We start from the raw sequence: 24,167 nt of genomic DNA on the forward strand, positions 1-24,167 counted from the left end.
CACAGAAGAGGGGGAGCCTGGTGGATTGGCTGAAGGTACAGGAAATCAGGGAGGGTCACCTGAAGCCACAGGCTCAATTGGGTAGGAAATGGTGGCCATCTGCTCCTATCCAACCCCAGCGCAAACCTTGGAGGAAGCCATCCTCCGTTCATGCCTAATGGAGACTTTCAAAAATAACCAGGGGAATATTGCTGATGGTGTGTCATACCATTTACTGCAACAGCCTAGTTAGAACTTACACTGGGGTTTCTCTACTCCAGCATTATTGACATTTTGGGCTGCCAATGCTGGGGAAGGGGGGGGGGTCCTGTGCACTGTAGGATGTTTAGCAGCATCCCTGGTCTACTAGATGCTAGCAGCATCTCCCCAGTTGTGACAACCAAAAATGTCTCCAGATACCACCAAATGTCCCTGGAGGGTGGGTGACGAGGGAGACAGGGCTACTGAGAATCACTACCTTAACTGAGAGGCTTCACAGTTTTTGAATTAGCAAAGGCTTTGGAATCAAATAAACATGGCTTTGAATCCCAGCTACCAACCCAACCAATAAGGTGAAAACGTCAATGGAACTATTGATTCATCTTAAAATGGAGATAACTGGACCTACCCAAAGGTTGTTGTGAGGATTACATCAAGTAACATGTAGCAATGCCGGGCCGAGGCGGCATTTAATAAATATCAGCTTTTACATTTTCAAAGAGTTGTTTTGAGGAACAACAAGGGACATCTGCTTATAGCTCTGGCCTTGAGTGCAAACCTCCTCCTAAAAAATAATATACAGAAATGGCAGTCCGGTTCTCTTTCTAGCTCCTACAGGGTCTGAACCTCAGAGTCCATGGGCGCCCAAGCAGCCAAGGGATACAATTAAGGGGTTCTGTGAACTTGGATGGGAAAAAATATACATCCTTATTTTTATGAATTGAAATTTAGCATTTTCTTCAACTATATTTGGTTTTTTGTGTGTGATTTTGTTTTGTTTTTGTTTTTTGTTTTTGTTTTTTTTTTTGGTACGTGCTCCTAGCAGGAACCAAATCCAGGACTCTCTGGTCCGCAGGCCAATGCTCCAAAATATACATCCTTATTTTTATGAATTGAAATTTAGCATTTTCTTCAATTATATTTGGTTTTTTTTGTGTGTGTTTTTGTTTTGTTTTTTTTTTGTTTGTTTTTGGTTTTTGTTTTTTTTTTTTGGTACGTGCTCCTAGCGGGTATCAAACCCAGGACTCTCTGGTCCGCAGGCCAATGCTCCAACTGCTGAGCCAAACTGGCCAGGGCTCTTCCATTATATTTGTAAAAACACACATTATCAACTTTATCTGGCCATTGTCACCAATAAAATCACAGCTTTTCTTATCACATCACAGCTTTTATACAGATTTTCTCCGCTCTGCTTCAAAATTATGGAAGTTATGAGGCCTGTTGCTAGATCATGTTATTTAATGTATTACTAAAGAAGCACATATTACTATGCCACATTTTTTTTTTTAATTTCAAAACTGCATTTTAAAGAATTGGGTTATTTTATATATTTAAAAATTCTTACTCTGAGAAGATCTCCACAGTTTTCCCTGATGAGGGCCAAAGGCACAAGAAGTTAAGAATCCCTAGCCTAGCCCTGGCCTGGCCGGTTTGGTTCAGCAGTTAGAGCGTCAGCCTACGTTCCAGAGAGACCGGGGTTTGGTTCCCGCTAAGGGCATGTAGTACCTCGGTTGCAGTTTGTCCCCGGCCCTGGTTGGGTTGTGTGGGAGGCAGCCACTCGATGTGTCCCTTTCACGTCGATGTTTGTTTCTTTCTCTCTCTCTCTCTCTCTCCCTCCCTCCCTCTCTCTCCTTCCCATTCTATCTGAACAAAAAAAAAAAAAAAAAAGGGAAAAATGTCCTCAGGTGAGGATTTAAAAAAGAACCCCTAGCCTAAGCTTTCTGTTCTTAATTTATCATAAACAACATTTTTATTATGAAACTAATTCATTAATTTGAGTGATACTGTCACTTTTTTCCCTGCTATATAAAGTATAGATCAGTGGTCCAAAAGACAAACATAGCAGCATCAGTCAGATTTCCCCACTCAGGACCCATCCTCAGTACCCCTAGTAGACTTGAACTAGCTTTCCACTTTTACCATAACATCAATCAGGTCCATTTAACCAGCACTTATCAAATACCTATGATGTTCCATAACTGTTTCCAGGATACAGACCCTGGAGATCTGCCTTCAAAGATGCTCCTAGCCTCAGGGAAGATAAACATTAAAATAATTGTTAGACCTTCCAGGGCTAACTGACCAGCTAGAGACTGTGGTCTAAAAGGGCAGGCAGAGGCCATGGGTACCTCACCCACCTCTGTATACCCCACAAGCTTGCTGCCTAGCATATCCAACTAGAAACAAACCAGGTGCCCTGCAACAGCCCAGAGATGCTTCAACTATACAAACACAGGACATATTTATTCTTGCTAGCCCCTCAGGCTGCGAAATCAAAATGTTTTCTGGGCTCAAGAGTCCTCAGAGTCCAGACTGGCCGGTGTAGCTCAGTGGATTGAGCGTCAATCCATAGACTGAGAGGTCCGGGTTCTATTCCCCATCAGGGTACGTGTCCGGGATTTGGGCTTGATCCCCAGTAGGGGGCGTGCAGGAGGTGGCCAATAGATGTATGTTTCTATCACTCTCTTCAAAAAAAAAAAAAAAATCAATAAAAACATTTAAAAAAGAAGAAAAAAAAAAGAGTCCCGGAGTCCAATACTTCACTCAATACTTCACTTACATGACGGTCAAAGATGAGACTTTTTCTTTTTTTTCTTGCAAACATTAAAATTTCCCGGGTTACCACATCAGCCCGCACACCAAACAGGCAGATACCACCAAGCCCAACATTTTTTTTTTCTTTATTGATTTTCAGAGGGAGACAGAAACATCGATTGGACACTTTTTGCATGCCCTCCACTGGGGATCAGGCCCACAACCTGGGCATGTGCCTGACCAGGAATCGAACTGGTGACTTCTTGGTACAGGGTGCACACTCAACTGGCTTGGCACCAGGCCCAACTTAAAACTGCCCTTAGTGGCCCAGTGGCTGCTGTGTACTGGTTGGCTTGCATTGGTAACCAAGTTATTGGAATGCCAGTAACATAACTAAATATTTCAAGCTTAATTCCATAAAAATCACATCACAAAACTGCAGCATTAGGAAAATTTACTGACAAATCAGAAAAGGAACATAAATTCAGGCTCCACAGGCCTTTGACTCACCCTTGAGTCACATCCAATACTCATGCCAAGAGTAGTTTTTTCTTTCTTTTTTTTTGACTCATTATTATCAATTAAAATAAATGTTTTTTGAGACCTCACAGGTAGATCTCTCACCAAGTGCCCCTTAATGAAAACCAAAAGAACTTAAGAGGAGCCTAGATCGTCTTATTTTACAAGTGTGCATACCTACTAACAAGTGAGCATGACATAACTAACCCCATATCAAATGAGGCGAATACAATAAGAATCAGACTTCTCTTACTGCCAAAACACTCTTGTAGGGACTCAAGATCGAACATAGATGCATTCATACATACACACATCCCCTTCCTAAGTATTACCTCTTTCTAGAATGTTCTTCACCTTGCCATCAAAACTTTCTCACCTTTAAGATTAACAGGCTAGGAATTAAGAATAAATGGCTGGTAATACTCCTTGATCTTTTTTACTTTACTTTCTCCTTGCACAACTAAATTATTTAGATGTCACTCCCACACCTTGCCAACTCTGAACCTGCCAGTTTCTCCTGCTCCCTTCCAAACTGCACATCCATGGTGATCTCTCCCATTCTGGCAAGTATCAGCCCAAAGTGTTCAAGTTCTCTCACTTTTTCTTCATACAGTATGTGAAGGTTTCCCCCCACTGTTACAACAAAACACAGAAGCAGCCATCATCTCAACAGGCACAACTCAATTAAGCTGAAAGCTGTTATGCCTTCAGGCAGGGTCACTCAAACTGAGTCAAGTGCCAGAATCTTTGGGCCTCATCCAGAGGGTACCCTCCTTAAAGCCTAGAAATTCATGCTAAGTACAGGTGAGTGCTCACAGGTGCTTACCATTAAGGTCATTTCCTGGACTCACCTCTTAGCAGCTATGTGACCTTGAACCACTATTCCTCAAGCCTCACTTACTTTCTTCACCTCTAAATTGAGTACCAGCTTTAGCTGGTAGGGTAATTATTAAACAAAACCTTAGCTATCTCATACCACCAGCTGCAAGCCCCAATCACCATTTATCTCCAGATTCTTCCCAGAAGTCTCCTTTCCCTACATCTTCACCTAAGAAATGTGGGAACTAAAATATGCTTTGTTTCCTCCAAGGCACTTCCCGACCACCCAAATACAATAAGATTACTTAACAACCCTGTAGTGTTTTACAGGAACTCCCTTAATATTAAAAGCCCTATGAAGTCTGCACTGTTCTCCCCCCCCCCTTTTTTTTTTACCAGGGGGAAGATGAGCGACTCAGGCTGAGAAACAAGGCCAAAGTCACATGCAGAGCCAATCATGAAGGACAGGACTCAAAACCCAGACCGTGCTCCAGCCCTCGGTCATTTTATTAAGTCTTATGCCTTTGGAGATCCTTTAAGTTTGGGGGAGAAAATGCAAAGTAAGTACTCAAAAGTTCAAAACACGGGGAGAGAAACTGAGAAAGCCAATGTTTTCAATGGTAACAAAAAAGGCTGGTCCATCCAATTCAAGGAAAACACTGAAAAAGCAGGATATGGATGAGATGCTCCAAGGGGGGCGTATGGGAAGCGCAGATTCAAGTCTACAGCTCTCATAAATTTAAAAGCCATCAGAAAACAAGACCCAGAGTTCTACCCCTCCCCCTCCATGTTAGAAGCACCCAGAGAAAAGCCTGCGAAATACCACTCCCCCTCATAATTCCCCGCACACAGTTTCGACTTCCCCAGCCCTCTGTTCTGGTCGCCTCTCAGGCTTCGGAACCTCCCGAATTCGGGGCATTCGGGCTCCCGCGCCCAGACCCCAACCCCCCCTCAATAATAATCGTTTCCTTTTCCCGTCCCCGGTCTCTTTCCGGGGGAATCCATCTCCTACGCAGTCGCCTAAGAATTCTGCAAGCGCGGAGCGGTCCTTCCCCAGCCCGGGCTCCCAGCGAGGGGAGTCCCCATCCCGGGGTGGGGGGGGGGCGGATTTACCCGCCCTGGAAAACAGGAAAAGGTCAGGCGGGTGGCCCCGCGCCGTCCACGCCTCAGTCGGCCGCCGCCCCTGAACCCCCGCCCCATGGGTGTCCCGCCTGGGGGGCTAGTGGGCGACCCGAGTCCCAAAGGGCAGCTCGGCTGGGAGGGGATACCCAGCGCGGTCCCTCCAGGCCCCACGCTGCGGCCGGGACAGAGCGCAGCGCGAGCCGGAGCGCGGCCTCACCCGGCCGCCGGTGCACATGGTCCCGCAGCGCGCATTGTTCGGCCCGCGGCGTGCGCCTCGCCTGGCCCCAGCCCTGCGGGCGGCGGGGGCGTCCGGGCAGGTGGTGGCCGCATGTCCTCACCTTTGGCGCCGAGCATGAAGTCGAGCGTGCTGTGCCGTGCTGCTGCCATAATGAGGAGAGGCCCTGGGCCATGCCTGGGGGAGGCGGCCGCGGGAAACTGGGGGACCGCGCGACGAGTCAGCCTGCGGCCGGCGTGGACTGCGCCGCGCCGGGGAGGCCGAGGGTAGGAGGTGGGAGGGACCGCCGGGAGCCACCCGGGGCGCAGGGGCGGGGTCGGGCCCGCCTCCAGGAGGGAGGAAGCGCGGACGCCCGCAGCCCCGAACTTAGAGCGCAGGGGGTGAGGCCTCGCTAATGCAATGGTGGTAACGTGGGCGCCGTGCTCCCCGGCGTGCGTCACCAATGGCCGCGCCCCGCGCCCAGGATCGGGCGGGCGCTCCCGCCATCCGTTAGGTCACCTTAGGTTTAAACAGTGCAGCACGACTTCCGGGGGGCCCACCCCTGTACATCTCCCAGACCAGCCCCCAACCCCAGGCCCCTCATTTCCCGGCCAAGTCAAGAAAATAAAATGCTAGGATCCACCCTGTAGTCTTAAAGTACTGTACTGCCGCCTTTTTCTTAACTCTTCAAAGGCTACAGTTAAACCCATTAGAAATATGATTACCATTCTTATTAGCAAGGGTCCGCTTTGCATTTCAGGACTGAATAGAAAGCTCTTGATCATTTAAGTCACCTACATTTTCATGCAAAATGGGAATAGGGGAGAAGCAAGTGAGGGGATAACATTGTTAACGTTGATCGGGGAAATTATAGATTCTAGACCTGGGCCTCCATCATTGATTCCTCTATCCGTGGCAGTGAACCTTTCTGCTCTTGCGCTTGTCTTGGACTTTGAGGTTATGGCTGCTGTTCAACAAGATGTGGTAAAGGAAAGAACATCAGTGGCTGTGCATTAAAGCCCTCTATTACACTGACAATATCACTGGAAAAATACCGCCACCATGCCATCAGTCTTTTGTGCCTCTCTTGGCACTTGGAAGCTCTGCATGAATTGCTGTACTGGCTGAACAAATTTTAGATAAGTGAAGTCGCATACCTCCAGAAAAGCAGAAGAACCTAGATATTAAACTCATCTCTCCCGCATGCAGCCCCTAGTGCTGTTTTGCTGAGTCTTTCACCTTTCTACAAGAATTGGGCACTGTCTTCACTGGTGTTTTTCAACACATCATCTTGCTAAGAACTGGATCCCCTTTTTGGCACCTGCATTCATTTTTTCCCACCCATGACCACCTGTTTGCTCTGCATGTTTTCCTTTCTTCTGTGGTTCCCAGGTTCTCAATTTGCCTGATAGCTACTCTGCAATCTCAGCTTTCAGTCCCTATACTTCAGACTGCAGCTCCTGCTTCCTTCAGGGATATTTTCCAGTTCTTGCCATTCCTTCAGGTCGCTGGGAATGCAAGTTGTCCTTCTTGGCCACATAGCAGTGGCAGTGGGGTTCCAAAGAGCTTAAGTGTGGCTCTCCCCACTCAGCAGCAGGGTGGGCCTCTGGGGCATATATCTGGTGCAGCGTCACAGTGTCAAGGGCTCAGAAGAGCCTGCACTTAAAATTCATACTAATTTGTGCCTGGCCTGTGTGGCTCAGTGAATTGAGCGTCCTCCCATGAACTGAGAGGTCCCAGTTCAATTCCTGGTCAGGGCCCGTGCCCAGATTGCTGGCTCGATCCCCAGTGGGAGACATGTAAGGGGCAGCTGATTGATGTAGCTCTCTCATATCGATGTTTCTATCTCTCTCTAAAAAAATCAATAATAATATTTTTAAAAAAATTCTTACAATTTGTGAACCAGGAGCCCTGTGTCTGTGTTTTGCATTGGGCCTGTAAATTACGTGGTTACTCAGCAGCTTGTGTCCTGTTGTGCAGGAGGCAGAGGCCAGTGCTGGTACCTCACCTTGCTTCTGCAACGTGCAAAATAGACCGGAGGTGAAAATCTGTGAGCTGCTTTGCTACAAACTAATCAGATAACCAGAACAAAAGTGGAGTTTAACAAAAATGCCTCATGATGTGCAGAACATCAGAGATAAATGTGCCTCGGTATGTAACCAATGTTGTTGAGGTAGCTTTAGGAGTTACTGTAAGGATGTTCTCAATACATGTGTCACCTTCCCCTGACACAATTCTGGTAAAACTGTTGAAGACAAGACAGGGACAGGAACCAAGGGCTTGAGGCCTCTTTAAATCCCCAACTGAGCTACAAGTACCTACTTCAATTCTGGAACATGTTCTCGTTGCCTGGGTTTTATAATCTAGGCCCCTGGCTTTAAGGCTTGTTACAGGACAAATAATCCTTAGTTTGTGGGAATTGCTTGTGTTAGAGTTTCTGGAAATTGCCAGAATCCTGCAACAAAAAAAAGCAGGATAGACTTACCCAGCTACAGCCTGCATTCTGGAAGCAACCCCCTAATCAACAAAATCTTGGCAATGGTGAAAATGTGGATATCGTGGATTAATATCCTCTGGACTGACCTCTTGTGTTCTTAGCCAAAAGGGAGGCTTGAGACAGGGAAAAGCATCCCCTGCCATCCTGGAGCAGGCCGGGCATTTTCCTGCTGAACATAAGCAATTCCCCAGAACATCAACATCAGACAAGGCCATCCTGTGACCAGGATGGGACAAGACAAAAACAAGACTACTCCATATCATGTCTGAACATGGAGAACAAGTGAACCTCATCCAAACCACAAACATCACCAAACATCACCAAACATCCCCCAATCCTGGCTAATGAGGGACTGCGGCTTCTTTACCCACCACAGCCTCTGTCTAGTCTTCCCTGCTTCCAGATGACATTTATTAAAACACCTAATCATGGAATTACCCCTGCTCCCAGTCCAGAGCTCGGCTTCCTTAAACACTCCCCAAAACACCTAATTCAGGCCCAATCCTACATGTGGTGCTTCCTGACTCCCTCTTGCTGTGATGCCCCACAGTGCCCCAAGGTGCGCGTTCCCCTCGCTGCAAGGAGAAAACCTGCTTGATCCACTCCAGGTGTGTTCCTGGGGGTGAGTGACTAGAGGCAGTGCCAATGGTGACAATAAGATGAAGCCAACACTTAAGGTGAAAAACCATAGGTGACCCTCTTGACAAAAATGCTAGCTAGTGCTAGGTATTACTGTTACTGAAAACTCACATTCACAAGGACCTGCCTGCTTATTCATAGTCAGGCCAACTTGAACATCTGCAACAGAGTTTTGTTGTTGTTTTTTAATCCTCAATGAATGATATTTTTTCCATTGATTTTTAGAGAGAGTGGAAGGGAGAGAGGGAGGAAGAGAGAGAGAGGGGGAAGGGAAGAGAGAGAGAGAGAGAGGACACAGAGAGAGAAACATCGATGTGAGAGAAACACATTGATTGTGTTGCCTCCCACAAGTGCCCCTAATGGAGTCTGGGATGAAACCATCAACCCAGATACTTGCTCTTGACCAGAAATTAAACCAGTGACGTTTGGTGCACTGGCCAATGCTCTAACCACTGCAAAAGAGGTTTTATAAACTCTGAGGAACAGCCACACTGCCCTGTCCAGTTAGCAGCAGTAACTACCAACTGGGAAGAAGGAAGTCAAAATGAAAAAGAGGCCTTCATTAAAAAGGAGAAGGTGGTGGTGGCAGTGATGGGGAAGTGGAGTGCTAACTGGACACCTCCCCAGGCTGTCAGATCCCAGAGGCCAGTCATTGTGCTGCTGCCCTAACATTGCTGTGAAGAGAGGTAGGGGCTGGCAGCCCTTAGCAGCTGCACCTGCCATCAAAGCCAGTGCTTTTTGTTTTACTGTTTTGTTTTTGTTTGTTTGGGGGTTTTGTTTTTTTGCTTTTTCACCAGTCCACTTGGGACCCTTGGAGACATTCCGCCTCCCTGCCCACTGTGTGCACCTGTGATGATATCACTTCCTTTCTTAAGAAACCTGGCGTTAGTTATTAGGGTTAGAATGGCTGACAGAAATCTGGATGACTCCCCCACCATTTTGCAGATGAATGTGGGCCTCACCCAGCCAATTAAACACGATTAAATTTCTGGTTAAAAAGAGTGTGTAACTGAGAGGGGCCTGGAATCCTTGGCACAGTGTTTCTCAACTTAGCTGCACACTGGATCACCTGGGAGCTTTAAAACCTACTCCTGCTTGAGCCCCAGCTCAAAAACCCAGCCTGAGCATTGGGCTTGTTAAACACACACACACACACACACACACACACACACACACACACAGGAGATGCCAATGTAAAGCCAAGAGTGCCACTGCCAAATCAAGAAGCAGTGTGTACCACAATAGATACAACTCCACATCCACAAGGATGGCTCTAATATAAGTAAATAAATAAATAGTTAAAACAAGAAAAAAAAGTGTAGGCGAGAATGTGGAGAAATTGGAACCCTCCATACACTGCTGGTGGAAATGGAAAGTGGTACAGCCACTATGGGAAACAGCTTGGAGGTTCCTCAAAATGTTAAACAGACTTACCATATGACCCAGCCATTTCCCTAGGAGAATGGAAAACAGGTGTTCAAACAAAAACTTGTACAGGAATGTTATAGCAGCACTATATACAATCGTCAAAGGGTGGAAACAACCAAATGCCTGTTAAGAGGTGAGTGGATAAGCAGAATATTATTCAGTCATAAAAAGGAATGAAGTGCCCTTGCCAGTTTGGCTCAGCGGTTAGAGCATCAGCCTGTGGTCCAGAGACACCCGGGTTTGGTTCCCGCTAAGAGCATGTACCTCGATTACAGTTTGTCCCCAGCCCTGGTTGGTCGTGCAGGTGGCAGCCACTCGATGTGTCCCTTTCACGTCGATGTCTCTCTCTCTCTCTCTCCCCCTCCCGCTCTATCTGAACAAAAAATGGAAAAATGTCCTCAGGTGAGGATAAAAATAAATAAATAAATAAAAGGAACGAAGTTCTGACCCAGGTTACAACACTGATGTACCTTGAAAACATGTTATGTGAAAGAAGCCAGTCATAAAAGGACAAGTCCTGTATAATTCCATTTGAAATGCCCAGAATAGGTAAATCCATAGAGAAATCGGGTCAGTGGTTGCCACTGGCTGGCGAGGAGAGAAGGGAAGTAACTGCTTGATGGGAATGGGGGTTCCTTTGGGGGCAATGAAAATGTCTTGGAAATAAATACAGGTGGCGGTTGCCCAACATTGTAAATGTACTAAATGCCAGTGAATTTTTCACTGTCAAGTGGCTAATTCTATGTTATGTAACTTTTACCTCAATTTTAAAAAAAGTATGTAGCTAAACCAAGTTTTTAAGGTAAAGCTGTACAGAATTTTTTTATTAAGTGAACTTCACCACCTGAACAAATTTCAAATAAATGTTTAATGGGAGGAAGTTGAAGAGAGGTGTTTGAAAGAAAGAAAGAAAGAAAGAAAGAAAGAAAGAAAGAAAGAAAGAAAGAAAGAAAGAAAGAAAGAAAGATTGGTTGAAGGCTGTTGGGAAATCAGCCTCATGATTGTGGTTTTCCCAGAGAAAAGCATTCTTTAGCCTGAAATGTTAATTTATTTAATCCTTACAATAGCCCAAAGTGGTAGGTGCAATTATTCCCATTTTACCAATTAGTCAACTGAGGTAAAAAGAGGTTAGGTAGCTAGAAACTGGTAGAGCCAGGACTTGAACCCAGGCAGGTGGTCCAGAGTTGAGCTCTTCACTCCTTCATGGTACTGCCTCTGATTGTGTGTAAGTCTGCTGCCTCCCACCAGCAGGCACCCCTTCCCCATCAGGGAGTGTGACCTTGGAGAGGGTGTCGTGTCTCTCTCCCCTCTGGAGCTATTGCCTGTTTTCAGCTAACACTTTCTGGGGTGAATTCCTACCCCACTTTTTTGGGGTTTTTTTAGAAAAATTTTTTTCTTTACTGATTTTTAGAGAGAGAGGAAGGGAGAGGAAGAGAGAGATAGAAACATCGATGAGCGAGAACATCAATTGGCCACCTCCTGCATGCCCCCCACTGGGGAGTGGGCCCACAACCTGGGCATGTGCCCTCACCAGGAATCGAACCAGCAACCTTTTGGTGCATGGGTCGATACTCAACCATTGAGCCACCCTGGCCGGACCCAACCTCACTTTTTACTAGCTGGGTGACAGTGGACAGATTCAGCAACCTCTCTGTGCCCCGCTCCTGTAAAATGAAGCTAATTACAGTACCCACCTCATAGAGCTGTTGTGAGGATTAAATAAATAAATATATGATAAGCACAGAGGGCAGTATCTGAAATATGACACATATTTGACAAATGGGAGGTAGCTACAATGATGAGAATGTTGATACTATTATTAAGGCACATCCTACTCTAAGCACTAAGCTCCTTCAGTCACACTTTTTCTCCCAGTGCTTGGCACCTTGCCTGGCACACTGTAGGCCCTCAATATCTGTGTCTTTGTCAATTACTTGAAGAATGGAATATTATGCTCGACATCCCAAAGGACCCCAAGAGAGACCAAGTTCTCTGAGGTCAGGTGTGGGGGAAGGGAGATGAGGATGACCACCAATCCATGTGACTTCCCTCTCTGTTCCCCATTATTCGACTCATATTCCTGATCCCCAGGGTACCAGGCAATCTTCAGCCCATTCCGAAGGTCCTTAAGAGTTTATTGTTAGAACTTTCTGGAGGCTTATTTAGAAAAGTAAATGACAAAAAAAGGCTTTCCTTAAGCCATTTCAAGCCAGCACCCCATTATGATATGCCAGTCATAATCCTCATTTGTGTCCCTGCTGGCCTTTTTAGAACTAGCATGTAGAACACAAAAGGATGACAAGTCAGTTTCTGCCATTACCCTGCAGACACTCTCCTCACCCCACAGACTCTCAGTGCCCTGAAATGTGTGCACATCCCTCCAGAGGGTTCCTCCAGTTTGAGAAAGTCTAACATAGAGGGAAGATTGGAAATCTGAGGCTCCATCACTCAGCCCAGAGAAGACACACCAGGCCAGCCTTTCTTTCTATTTATTTATTTATTTATTTATTTATATTTCGGCCAGCCTTTTATCATCATCCAAGGACATTTTTCCACTTTTTGTTCAGACAGGGAGGGAGGGAGAGAGAGGAAGAGAGAGAGAAACATCGACGTGAAAGGGACACTTCGAGTGGCTGAGGGGACAAACTGCAACCAAGGTACGCGCCCTTAGCGGGAACCGAACCTGGGCCTCTCTGGACCGCAGGCTGACACTCTAACCGCTGAGCCAAACTGGCCAGGGCATAGGCCAGCCTTTCTTAAGGGAACCTCCACTCGAAACTCTTTACAAAGCCCTAATTTCTCCATGTGAAATGCTGTCCAGCCCACTCCACTTCCTTTTTTCCTCTCACTTCTAACAAAGAATGGCGAATTATGGGGGAGGGAGACTTAATTGTTGCAATTCATAACTTAAGTGCCCCAAGTAATGACACAATCAAAAGTGTTACCAAAGCAAATAACAGAGCGGTTTTTAGTCCAAAATGGAATGCCCTGGCTTCTTGTCTGAATGCAGCATTTACTACAGCTAATACTTGAAGATGTGACTAAAATTCTCAACTGTCCATGCTAGTTAAATATGTATTTTTCCATAAGATTGATTCCTTTCTTCTGTAGTCTCTAGAGTGGCTTTTCACAGAATGGTTAGGATCAGGGCCTTTTTGTTGGCCAGCCTGTATCCTTATCTTGATTAATTTTTTTTTTTGCCAGTAACCTTTGGCAAATAATCTAATATTTCTAAATTTCTTCATCTGTGAAGGAGGCATCATAACAGCACCACTTTCACACAACCGTCCTGAAGTTTAAATAGATTAACATAAGTTAATTAGTACTTAAAACAGTGCCTGGTACGCAGAATGCCCCCTAAAAGAATTAGTTATTATTGATGAGTTAAGACTGATGTTTAGTAGTTTTCTTTGCCCCAGTCCAAATGGTGAGTACTTGGGGGTTTAGAGGGCAACCCCCACTTCAGTGACCATTTCCCTACAGCAGAGCTAAAAGATTACCGAAGCGCACAGAGGATCCAGCTGTCTTAAAATGTATTTGGTACAATTCAACAGTCAGAAATAGTCCCAGAAGCTGATTGTAGTGGGATTGGATGTGAGCCACCACTTTGCAGTAAGTGGCAGGACCACACCTTTCACCCCTGGGTCTCTGTCCTCACCTGAAACACCTCCTTTCTCCAGTGGAAAGACCCACATGTGAGCATTCGAGGCCCAGCTCAAGTGCCAACCAGACCTGGCAGACTTGATCGCTCCTTGGCTTGCTCACCTCTGTACCCACAGCACATTGGTCAGCTGTGCAGTGAAGAACTTTCCACCTTGCATTAGTGGCAGTGTGCTAGTGTCCCTCGAATTTGACCTGTGTTTCTCTCCAGCCAACACTCCTTCCACAGGACTAAAATCCAGAAAGTTTGAAGGAACATTCCAAGACCAGGTGTTCATTAGTGAAATGAAGGCTCAGGGACCTGGACCACAATGCCCCAGTTCCCAAGCCAGGGCTCTTTTCTTTAAACTACATTGTCCTTACACCCCACTTCCATTATGGGATGTCCACTATGAGCCACAGTATTTATAAAGTACTGAGAGTTCTTTATATATGTCATTTCTAGTCCTCCCAACCCAGCCGAGTTCATTCCGTTTAAAGACATAGAGACTGAGGCCAGTCTCTGGCAGAGCAGGGCTTGAAGCATGGGTCAGTCTGACTCCAAAGTCAGGAGAATTTCTAATCTATCATATTATCGCTCAGTACTGGACATGAGAACATTAAAAAAGCCCTGAATGGCTCACTTAAAATACACTCATCCTACATGCAGACAATTATTGTTTTAAGGAAAGGGTAGGAGAAAAAGAGATTACATTTTGTCATGCAAAGGCAAAACAATATATTTTTTTCCTGTTCCTGGATCTCATTGCAGCTTCTTCAAAGCAAATGAATTTATGCATGTTGACACAGTTCTTATTTTAAATTCTCCTTTGGCTCAGTTTTCAGATTCTTCCTCTTGGCACAACCAGTCCCATGACTTCTGTCTTTCAGTCTCTGAGAATCTGCCTAAAATCGTTATGCAGCAGTTACTGCTAAGATTCACACAGCAAATGATAATTCAGTCCTCCCTATTAAGTTTCTTCTGGTTTTAGAGTAGATTGCCTGGCATATCATCATGTTGATCATAAGAGTCTTACACTTTGCCCTGACTAGTTTGGCTCAGCGGTTAGAGCGTCGGCCTGCGGTCCGGAGAGACCCGGGTTCGGTTCCCGCTAAGGGCACGTACTTCGGTTGCAGTTTGTCCCCGGCCCTGGTTGGTCGTGCGGGTGGCAGCCACTCGATGTGTCCCTTCACATCGATGTTTCTCTCTCTCTCTCCCTTCCTCTGTCTCCCTCCCATTCTATCTGTACAAAAAAAAAAAAAAGGAAAAATATCCTCGGGTGAGGATTAAAAAAAAAAAAAAAAAAAAAAAGAGTCTTACACTTTAAGGATATATTAATATTGATATTTTCAACATATGTTCACCAGGGAGCACACTTCTCATTGCTAGATGAAATGCTGACTGATTTATAATTCACTTAATAAAGCCAATTAGATCTTTTTTTTCTTTAATCCTCCCCCGAGGACATTTTTGCATTTATCTTCAGACAGAGTGGGAGGGAGAGAGGGGGGAAGAGAGAGAGAGAGAAACATCGATGTGAGAGAGACACATTGACTGGCTGCCACCTGCACGACCCAACCAGGGCCGGGGACAAACTGCAACCGAGGTACGTGCCCTTAGTGGGAACTGAACCCGGGTCTCTCTGGTCTGCAGGCCGACGCTCTAACCACTGAGAAACCAGCCAGGGCAAGCCAATTAGATCTTCAAAAAATAATAAAAATATGTTCATTACATCAGGAAGTTTGTCCTTTAATAATCTTAAATTGTATTTTTTCAGATTATTTACAAATACATAGTTTTCTCATTTTTGTCTGAAATAGATAATAGATTTTGTTTCAATCTGAGTATACCTATTGACATGAAAACTCCGTAAGTAAAAATGGATGTATGCTATTTTAAACTTGCTTCCTTAAAAACACCAGGTTATTGCACTTTGGCTATATGCACTTAATCAAAAATAATTCAGAAACTTCTCATTAACATGCTGTGTAAAAAAGAAAATTGTACTGCAATTCAAGATGCCTGCCAAATGGGAAAAATAAAATTAAAGAACATTCCATTGCTGTACCATTGTAAGATCTCCAGTCATGTGCCTCCTGCTATGATGTACTGAGAAGGACCTAACATCCCTCCTGTGGCTTTCTTGCCCAAAATGCACAAATTGAACCTAATCATTAAGAAACATCAGACAGCCCTGGCCAGTTTGGCTCAGCAGTTGGAACGTCGGCCTGCGGTACTGAGAGACCCAGGTTCGGTTCCCGCTAAAGGCACGTACCTCGGTTGCAGTTTGTCCCCGGCCCTGGTTGGTCATGTGGGTAGGTGGCAGCCACTCGATGTGTCCCTTCACATCGATGTTTCTCTCTCTCTCTTCCTCTCTCTCCCTCCTGCACTATCTGAACAAAAAATGGAAAAATGTCCTCGGGTGAGGATAAAAAAAAAAAAAAAAAAAGAAACATCAGACAAACTCAAACTAAAGGACCTTCCACAAAATGAATGGCCTATATTCTTAAAAAAGGTCAAGAAATACAAAGAAAAACCGAGTAACTAAGGAGATTTTACAACTAAATCATAATGTATGATTCTGGATTGGATCCTGGACCAGGAAAAAAATAACCATAAAAGATATTATGGGGACAATCAACAACAGTGGAACAAAGACTGTGTATTAAACAACAGATTTGTAGCAACTTTAAAGTTCCTGACTTTGGTCAGTGTACTGTGATTACGTGACAGAATGTCCTTGTTCTTAGGAATTACACCCTGAAGCATTTTGGGTGAAGGGATGTAATGTCTCTAACTAATCCATGTTTTGGGGGAAATTATATATGCATGTGTAAGTTTCAAGAGAGAGAGAGACTAACAAAACAAAAGGCAAAATGTTAACGATAGTTGAATCTGGGTCAGGGGTGTACAAGAGTTCCTTGTATGCTTTTTGCAACTTTTCTGTGTGTCATTTCAAATTAAAATGAAATGAGGGTGGGGGGAGGGAAGAGATAAATCAAAGAACTTATACCCATATATGCACAACCAATAGACATAGACAACAATACTGTGAGAGGGGTAGGATGGGGAAGGAGGGTGTCAATGGGGGGAAAAGGAGAAACTTCTGTAACAAAAATAAATTAATTAATAAAAAAAGAAAGAAATGAAAATGAAAAGTTATCAAAAACAGTGAATGTATAGAAAACATAAGAATGTAGGAAGGAAAGCCGTGCTACTGAAGTGTATATGACACAGCAAAATCTAAGACATGTTTAAATGTCTTGGTAACAGGCAAACCTGATTTCAAGGAAACAGTCAGCCTTTTAAAGTGCAGTGTTGAGGAAAACAGGATGGTAGCCTTTTTGATACTTTCAGCTCCTTGTTCACAGGCTTAATAAAAACAAAACAAAACAAAACAAAAAAACCCGAGGTCAATGCATTATCCAGCCCCGTCACTCACTACCAGGCCTCCAGGTCGCAGTTCACCTTCACTGACAACTTTGACTCCTGAATGTAATGTCTGCCTCATCCCAGGTGGAATTTTGGTTTTTCTGTGGGAGATTTGGCCAACCTCCTATCTCAGGTCGTTGAACTCCTCAGCTCCAGGAATTCTGGATATTTGGGGCAGGGCTGAGGGAGGAGGCAACTTTATGTAAAAGTCATGGGCCACTCAGAATATGTGTGCAGTGCCCGTTCTTTGATCATATACAGACCTTCAATCCAAGGACCACTCTATTTCCTCCTCACTTTATCATTCTCCTCATTTATGTTCTTCTATTCTCTCCACATAGTTGGTCATCATGTCCTCAACCCATCAAGCCCTTGTCCTTTGTCCTGCAAACTCTTAACCCTGGATCAAGTCAGGGTTTGCCTCCTCACCAAATCTTTCTTAAATCCATTTGGTCATTTCCGCAACCCCCTATATTCCATTACCTAAATTTGGGCCTTTATTCATTCTATCCTCCACAGTAATAACTGCAATTCATGTCCCACAGGCTTCAATACTTATCTTTCCAGAACACAGTTCTAATGATATAATAACGCCCCTGCTACAACTCTTCAGTGGCTGCCAATTGCTTACAGAATGAAGTTCAAATGCTACGTATGGCATACACACTTTTCACAATCTGACCTTAGCCTTATTTTTCTCACTCACTTCCTATTATTCCTCCAAAGACACAGGCTCTAAACTTGACAAGTTATTGCAAGGCTCAAACACATCATGGTCTTTCACGACCCATTAATGTTAACAAAATCATCCAAAATTAAAATTAAGATTACTTATCAAATAATAAAAGGATTATTCCATGCTCTTTCAATGTCCTGCTGGAATATTCTCCAATAAGTACTCCTATGTTACCTGATGCAGAGCAGTGCTGTCCAGTAGAGCCACATACACAATTTAAAATTTTCTAGCCACATTTTAAAAAGTAAAAACAAAATGGAGAAATTGATGTTAATAATGTATATCATTTTACCCAATATAGTCAAAGTATTATCCTTTCAATATGTAAAAAAAAAATTATTAATGAGATATTTTAGTTTCTCTTTTTTATCCTAAGTCTTTTAAATTCAGTATTTATTTACCTTACAGTACATCTTTGGATGCTACATTTTAATGAAAAGTATTTAACCTGTATTTAGATTCCATAAAATTTACAGTTGAAAAAAAAGTAAGTTTATATATCCAAATTGTTTTAACATACCTAAAAATTTCCCATAACTGAATTGAGTACCAAAAATCATTTTCCTTTAAATATTTACATCCACACTGACAAAACTGATTTAGTTTTTAGAAGAATCAATTTCACTTTCAAGCAAAACATGTCAGTTTCAAAACCACCACTGCACAAGTTAAGTAAATTCACTGATATGTGTCAACTCAGTATTCTTAATGTTAAATTCAAAGGTATTACTGTGTTATTTGAGAAGCAATTCTAGATTTATCAATATAAACAAAGCATTCTTCAAAGTTTCCTTACAATTTTTACAGCCAATTTACCTAATGCTGTCAATTATAATCTTCTGCATATTGTTTCATGTTAGAAAAATACATTAAATTGTTACTATTGATTTAAACCATGCAAAGTTTCGATTTCAACATAAACTCTTATACCTGTCTAACTAAATCATAAATAAACTCTTCCTTTCCATGGAGCTTCAAATTTATCGTGTTCATATGCAGTGTGATATCCATGAGAAAACATGTAAATCACACTACCATTTTTTTAAATTAATAAATATTTGACAAGCCACATCAGCCAGGGTTCAAGTCATTTTAAAGCTGGCCAAAGTTACAAGTTGAGAGCTTATCATTTTAAAAACAATTTTAATCGGACATTCAATATTGAATGCAGGCAACTAACTTTACTGATTTTTTTTCTTTACTGTTTTAATCAAATTCATTCTGTATTTGCTGAAAATGTTCCTTAATATTGTTCACTTTATCACCTTTAAATGATTTTTACCAAAAGGTTTTTTTTTTGTTTTGGTCTGCTGCGGGAAATTACATGAAATTTACAACATGCTTCTTCCAATGCCTTTGCTTTTTTTTTTTTTTTTTAATCCTTACCCGAGGACATTTTTTTTTTCATTTTTTGTTAAGACAGAGCAGGAGGGAGAGAGAGAAAGAGAGAGAGAGAGAGAGACATGGACATGAAAGGGACACATTGAGTGGCCGCCACCCACATGTCCCAACCAGGGCAGGGACAAACTGCAACCAAGGTACATTCCCCTAGCGGGAACTGAACCCTGGTCTCTCTGGACTGCAGACCGACGCTCTACTGCTGAGCCAAACTGGCCGGGTCCCAATGCCTTTGCTTTTTTTCCTCATCTGGTTTAGTATCAATTCTGTCTCAGTAGTATGCCTTCTATTTAAATTGAGAAAATAGTCCATACTTATTTTTATTTAAAAAATTAATTATATTTTAATTTAAAGTATAAGAAGTATTTTTATTTAGTTACCAGTTATAATTTATATAGGTATGACAGTAAATGGTGTTGTCTTTATAAAATGTTCAAATAAACACATTTTAATGTTAAATTAGTATATAGAAAAATTTGAATTGCCTCAGTCCATTGACACTAACTAGAGAGATAATGAGTATATGTATGATACTGGAGTAAAATTTAAAAAAAATAAAAGTTCAGTTACTCAGTCACATTAGCCTTTCAAATGTTCAGTAGTCACATGTGGCTAGTGGCTGCCACATTGGATAGTGCAGGTCTAGAGAAATTTAACTTTAATTTACTAATTACTATTAATTAGGCTCCAGACTATGAAGTTACACACTTACATGTGAACTTGATAAGATTGAGTGATTTTTTTTTTTTGGTCCAGGAGAAATGCAAATGATTTTTACCTGAAAAATGATAACACTAATAGTTGCATTTGTATCTAACTTTGTAGCTTAGTCAGCAACTACATCCCAACTTTCTCTCTTTCCATGTAGTGCTGCCCTTAAATTTGATATTATAAGAGAACATTTGATGATGTAGATATATTTACAAAGTACTGTTAAGTGAGAAAAAGCAGGTCACAAAATAAAATTTACAATAGCTAAGATCTGGAAACAACACAAGTGTCCATCAGTAGACAAATGGCTAAAAAAGCTGTGGTACATTTACACAATGGAGTACTATGCAGCTGTAAGAAAAAAAGATCTCTTATCCTTTGAGACGACATGGAGGAACCTGGAGAGTATTATGCTAGGTGAAATAAGCCAGTCAGAGAAAGACAAGTACCACATGATCTCACTTATTTGTGGAACATAATGAACAAAACAAGCTGTCGACCAAAAGGGATCCAGAGTCATGGAAGTAGCAAACAGACTAACAAACCTCAGAGGGATGGGGAGTGGGAGGGATGGGAAGAGGAAGAGATAAACCAAAGAGCTTATATGCATATATGCACCACCAATGGACACGGACACTAGGCTGGGGAAGAAGGCAGGAGGTGGGTGGGAGCAGGAAGGAAGGGGTCAATGGGGAAAAAAGGGGGACATCTGTAATACTTCAACAATAAAAAATTAAAATTAAATTTAAAAAAAAGAAAATATATAGATTGGTCCTATTTTCATATATTTATAAGTATATATGTTCTAGAAAAATAGGAAGGAGATAAACAAAGATGTTCCCCATTACCTATGGGTGGACTTAGGCATGATTGTTAAATAATTTCCATTACTTGACTGTCTTTATTTTTAAAAACTACAGTTTGTACTAAGAAAACTCTCATAAAGTATTTTATAATTTTAACTCAGGTTAACATCATGAGGCCTTTGTCACCTCCCCTTCCTCTGCTCTATAAAACCCACTGCACTGCTCGGAAACAGTTTAGCGACACTGGTAGTCCCAGGTACTTGTCACCTAATGCAAGTACTACCTTTAAAAAATAATGATGATGGTGATGACATTAATAAATTGCCCTGGCCAGTTTTGCTCAATGGTTAGAGTGTTGGCCCCTGGGCCAGAGAGTCCCGGGTTCAGTTCCCGCGAAGGGCATGGACCTCGGTTGCAGTTTGTCCCTGGCCCTGGTTGGGGCATGCGAGTGGCAGCCACTTGATGTGTCTCTTTCACATCGATGTTTCTCTCTCTTTCTTCCTCCCTCTCTCCCTCCCGCTCTATCTGAAGATAAATGCAAAAATGTCCTCGGGTGAGGATTAAATACATACATACATACATACACACATATACAAGACTGGAGCCCTCTACCTGAAATAGTATATATATATTTTTCTGAAATAATCATTTCTATAACTATGCTGTGTTATTTCCGTTGATTAATGAGATGGTGTGCTTTTCTTTTTTTGCACTTTCCTATGAATAATATTTTGTTATGCCTAAATTGTGACTAAACGAACAATGCCTTTTTATTTCCAACCTGGGCCTGGCATAATTGCTCCCTCAAAGAAGGGTGGTGAGAAAAAGGGCTCCTCTGCCTTCAACAACGTAGTGACCAGAGAATGCACCATCAACATTCACAAGCACATCCATGGAGTGGGTTTCAAGAAGTATTCCTCCCCACCCCCACCCAGGTCCAGGCACTCAAAGAGATCCGGAAATTGGCTGTGAAGGAGATGGGAACTCCAGATGTGTGCATTTATACCAAGCTCAACAAAGCTATCTGGGTGAAAGGAATGAGGAATGTCCCATACCTTATCCAGGTGCGGTTGTCCAGAAAATGTAATAAGGATGAAGATTCACCAAACAAGCTCCATTCGTTGGTTACCTGTGTATCCGTCACCACTTTCAAAAGTCTACAAACAGTTAATACGGATGAGAACTAACTTCTGATTGTCAAATAAAGTTATAAAACTGCAAAAACACTGACAATGCCTTATATATACAACGATGAGGACAACAAACCCAGCACATATTTCTATAAGTGCCTGCCCCCTACCCCAAGTTTTAGAATTAATTGTTTATCCTTCTCTCTTTCCCCTCTAGCCTGTGAGCCCTTGAAGCTGGGGCTGTTGTATTAACATCTGTGGCTCAATGCCTAGGATAAGTCCTGGAATATGACAGGAGAATGGGCATAATATAAATCTATGAAGAATGAATGAAAGAATGGAAATTCCATGTATTCATTTTTTCATGCATGTATACACTCAGCCCCTACTATGTGGCATCCACCCTATAAGTTTGGGCTATAAGAGGACCATGAGCCCAGCCGGTGTGGCTCAGCGGTTGAGTGTCAACCCATGCACCAAGAGGTCACTGGTTCAATTCCCGGTCAGGGCACATGCCCAGGTTGTGGGCCGGGTCTCCCGTGGGGGGCATGCAGGAGGTAGCCAATCCATGTTCTCTGTCATCGATGTTTCTATGTCTCCCTCCCTCTCCTTTCCTCTCTCTCTAAAAATAAATAAAGAAAAAAATTTAAAAAAAGAAAGGAAGACCATGATTTCATTGTTTGAAAATGATGAAATAATAATATTTAAAAGCAGAATTTAAAAGACATGGAACCAAGAAGACAACATAAACCTGGCTAGTTTTATATAGTAGGACATGTGCCCTAATTATGAAATAATTGCATTACTGTGAAAGAGAGAAGCAGTGTCCTTAATAGAATTCTTTCTCAGTGGGCACCTGATCTTCATATGAAAAGCTTAAAATAAACAGACTGCTCTTTGCTTTTTTCTTTCTCAAGATCTCGTGATTTGAGGATCAGAATCACAAGTTGGCAAACCTACCCAGTTTGTAGCATTTTGTTTTAGGCACAGATTTTTTTTATACTGCAAATAGAAGTGTTTTTTTTATCACAGCTGTATTTGCAGTTTCTCTGCCATCTGTGGAGCCGACCCACTGGGTAATAAGTTAATAGGTGCTCACCTTCTCTCTGTATTCCTGTGGCATTAAGGCAGGTACTTCCACAGAGAAAATGTAACTATGAAGCAGGAGGTCCCTCCATCATTGTTCCCATGTTGGGCTTAAGTTTATGTAGCAAGAGTTACTAAAGAAAGAAGATGGGACACCCCCCAGATTACTTATTCATTATAATGGAGTGACCTGGTAGACAAGACCTTGGCAGCTGATCCAACTTTTCATCACTGATAATGGGACAAACTGATATCATCTGCTTTGTGATGTGATGTCATGGTGTCTGGGTTATCCATTGCTGCATGATAAACCACCACAGAATTTAGTAGCTTAAAATAACAATGGAAACTTCCGGTCAAGATGCAGTGTAGGTAAACGTGGTATCGCCTCCTCCCACAACCACATCAAAATTACAACTAAACAACACAACCATCATTCAGAACCGCCTGAAATCGAGCTGAATGGAAGTCCTACAACTACGAAATTAAAGCAGCAGCCACATCCAGACTGGAGGTGCGAGGGCCGGTGGCGAGACAGGCTGGTCCCACACCCACATGTGGCGGATAAAAATCAGGAGGACACCTCGGCTTGGAAGGTCCTCCCTGAGGAGTGAGGGTCCCCGTTCCACACCAGGCCCCCATCTCAAGGTTCCAGTTCCAGGAAGAGGAGTCCCCATCACTTCTGGCTGGAAACAGCAGCAGGAACTGAGGCTGAGGCTGAGGCGGCTGGAGCTCCTGGCAGCTCCTCTTAAAGGGCCAGCGCACGGACTTACTTAGACTTGCTCCCTCTGAGCTCGGAGGGAAGGAGTTTGAGGGTTGCCAGAGACATACAGGGAAGAACTGAGCTGTTTGGCCTGGGGATGAGGGCTGGAGAGGGGGCTTTTTCCTGGACAGACATGCTGTCAGAGGCCTTTGTTCCTTTGGTGAGCCCTTCCCCCACAGGGCAGGCAGATGGCTGCATATCTGGGATTCCAGCAACCTGGCTCACAATGTTTCTCAAGATTAGGTTCATGGACCATGTGCATCAAAATCACATGTCATACATGTTAAAAATTGAGATTCAGGGCTGCCATCTCAGACTTCATTCAGAACCTATGGCACTAAAACCCAGAAATATGCACTTTTGATAGGTTCTCAACCTATGAATTATAGAGTTAAGTTTGAGAGAATTTGCCCCAGAACCTCGGCCGAACTCTTAGCAATAGGTTTTAAGGGGATTCAATTTAATTCTTGTTTAAAGGTCAGGTAGGGCAGATG

The 24,167-nt window shown here is 43.2% G+C and overlaps 1 protein-coding gene and 1 pseudogene across 1 annotated transcript in view; one reads left to right on the forward strand and one right to left on the reverse strand.

Moving 5' to 3' along the window:
- Positions 1-5,671, reverse strand: part of SMS (spermine synthase) — a 51,016-nt gene extending 45,345 nt beyond the window's left edge. The window contains 1 exon segment of the mRNA XM_036270328.1: positions 5,532-5,671. Coding sequence (XP_036126221.1) covers positions 5,532-5,580 — 49 coding nt within the window. The 5' untranslated portion in view covers positions 5,581-5,671.
- A 15,785-nt stretch (positions 5,672-21,456) lies between these two features.
- Positions 21,457-21,881, forward strand: LOC118635543 (annotated as a pseudogene).
- Positions 21,882-24,167: the final 2,286 nt, after the last annotated feature.

This window comes from Molossus molossus, unplaced genomic scaffold (genome assembly GCF_014108415.1).
Source record: "Molossus molossus isolate mMolMol1 unplaced genomic scaffold, mMolMol1.p scaffold_m16_p_2, whole genome shotgun sequence".
NCBI lineage: Eukaryota > Metazoa > Chordata > Mammalia > Chiroptera > Molossidae > Molossus > Molossus molossus.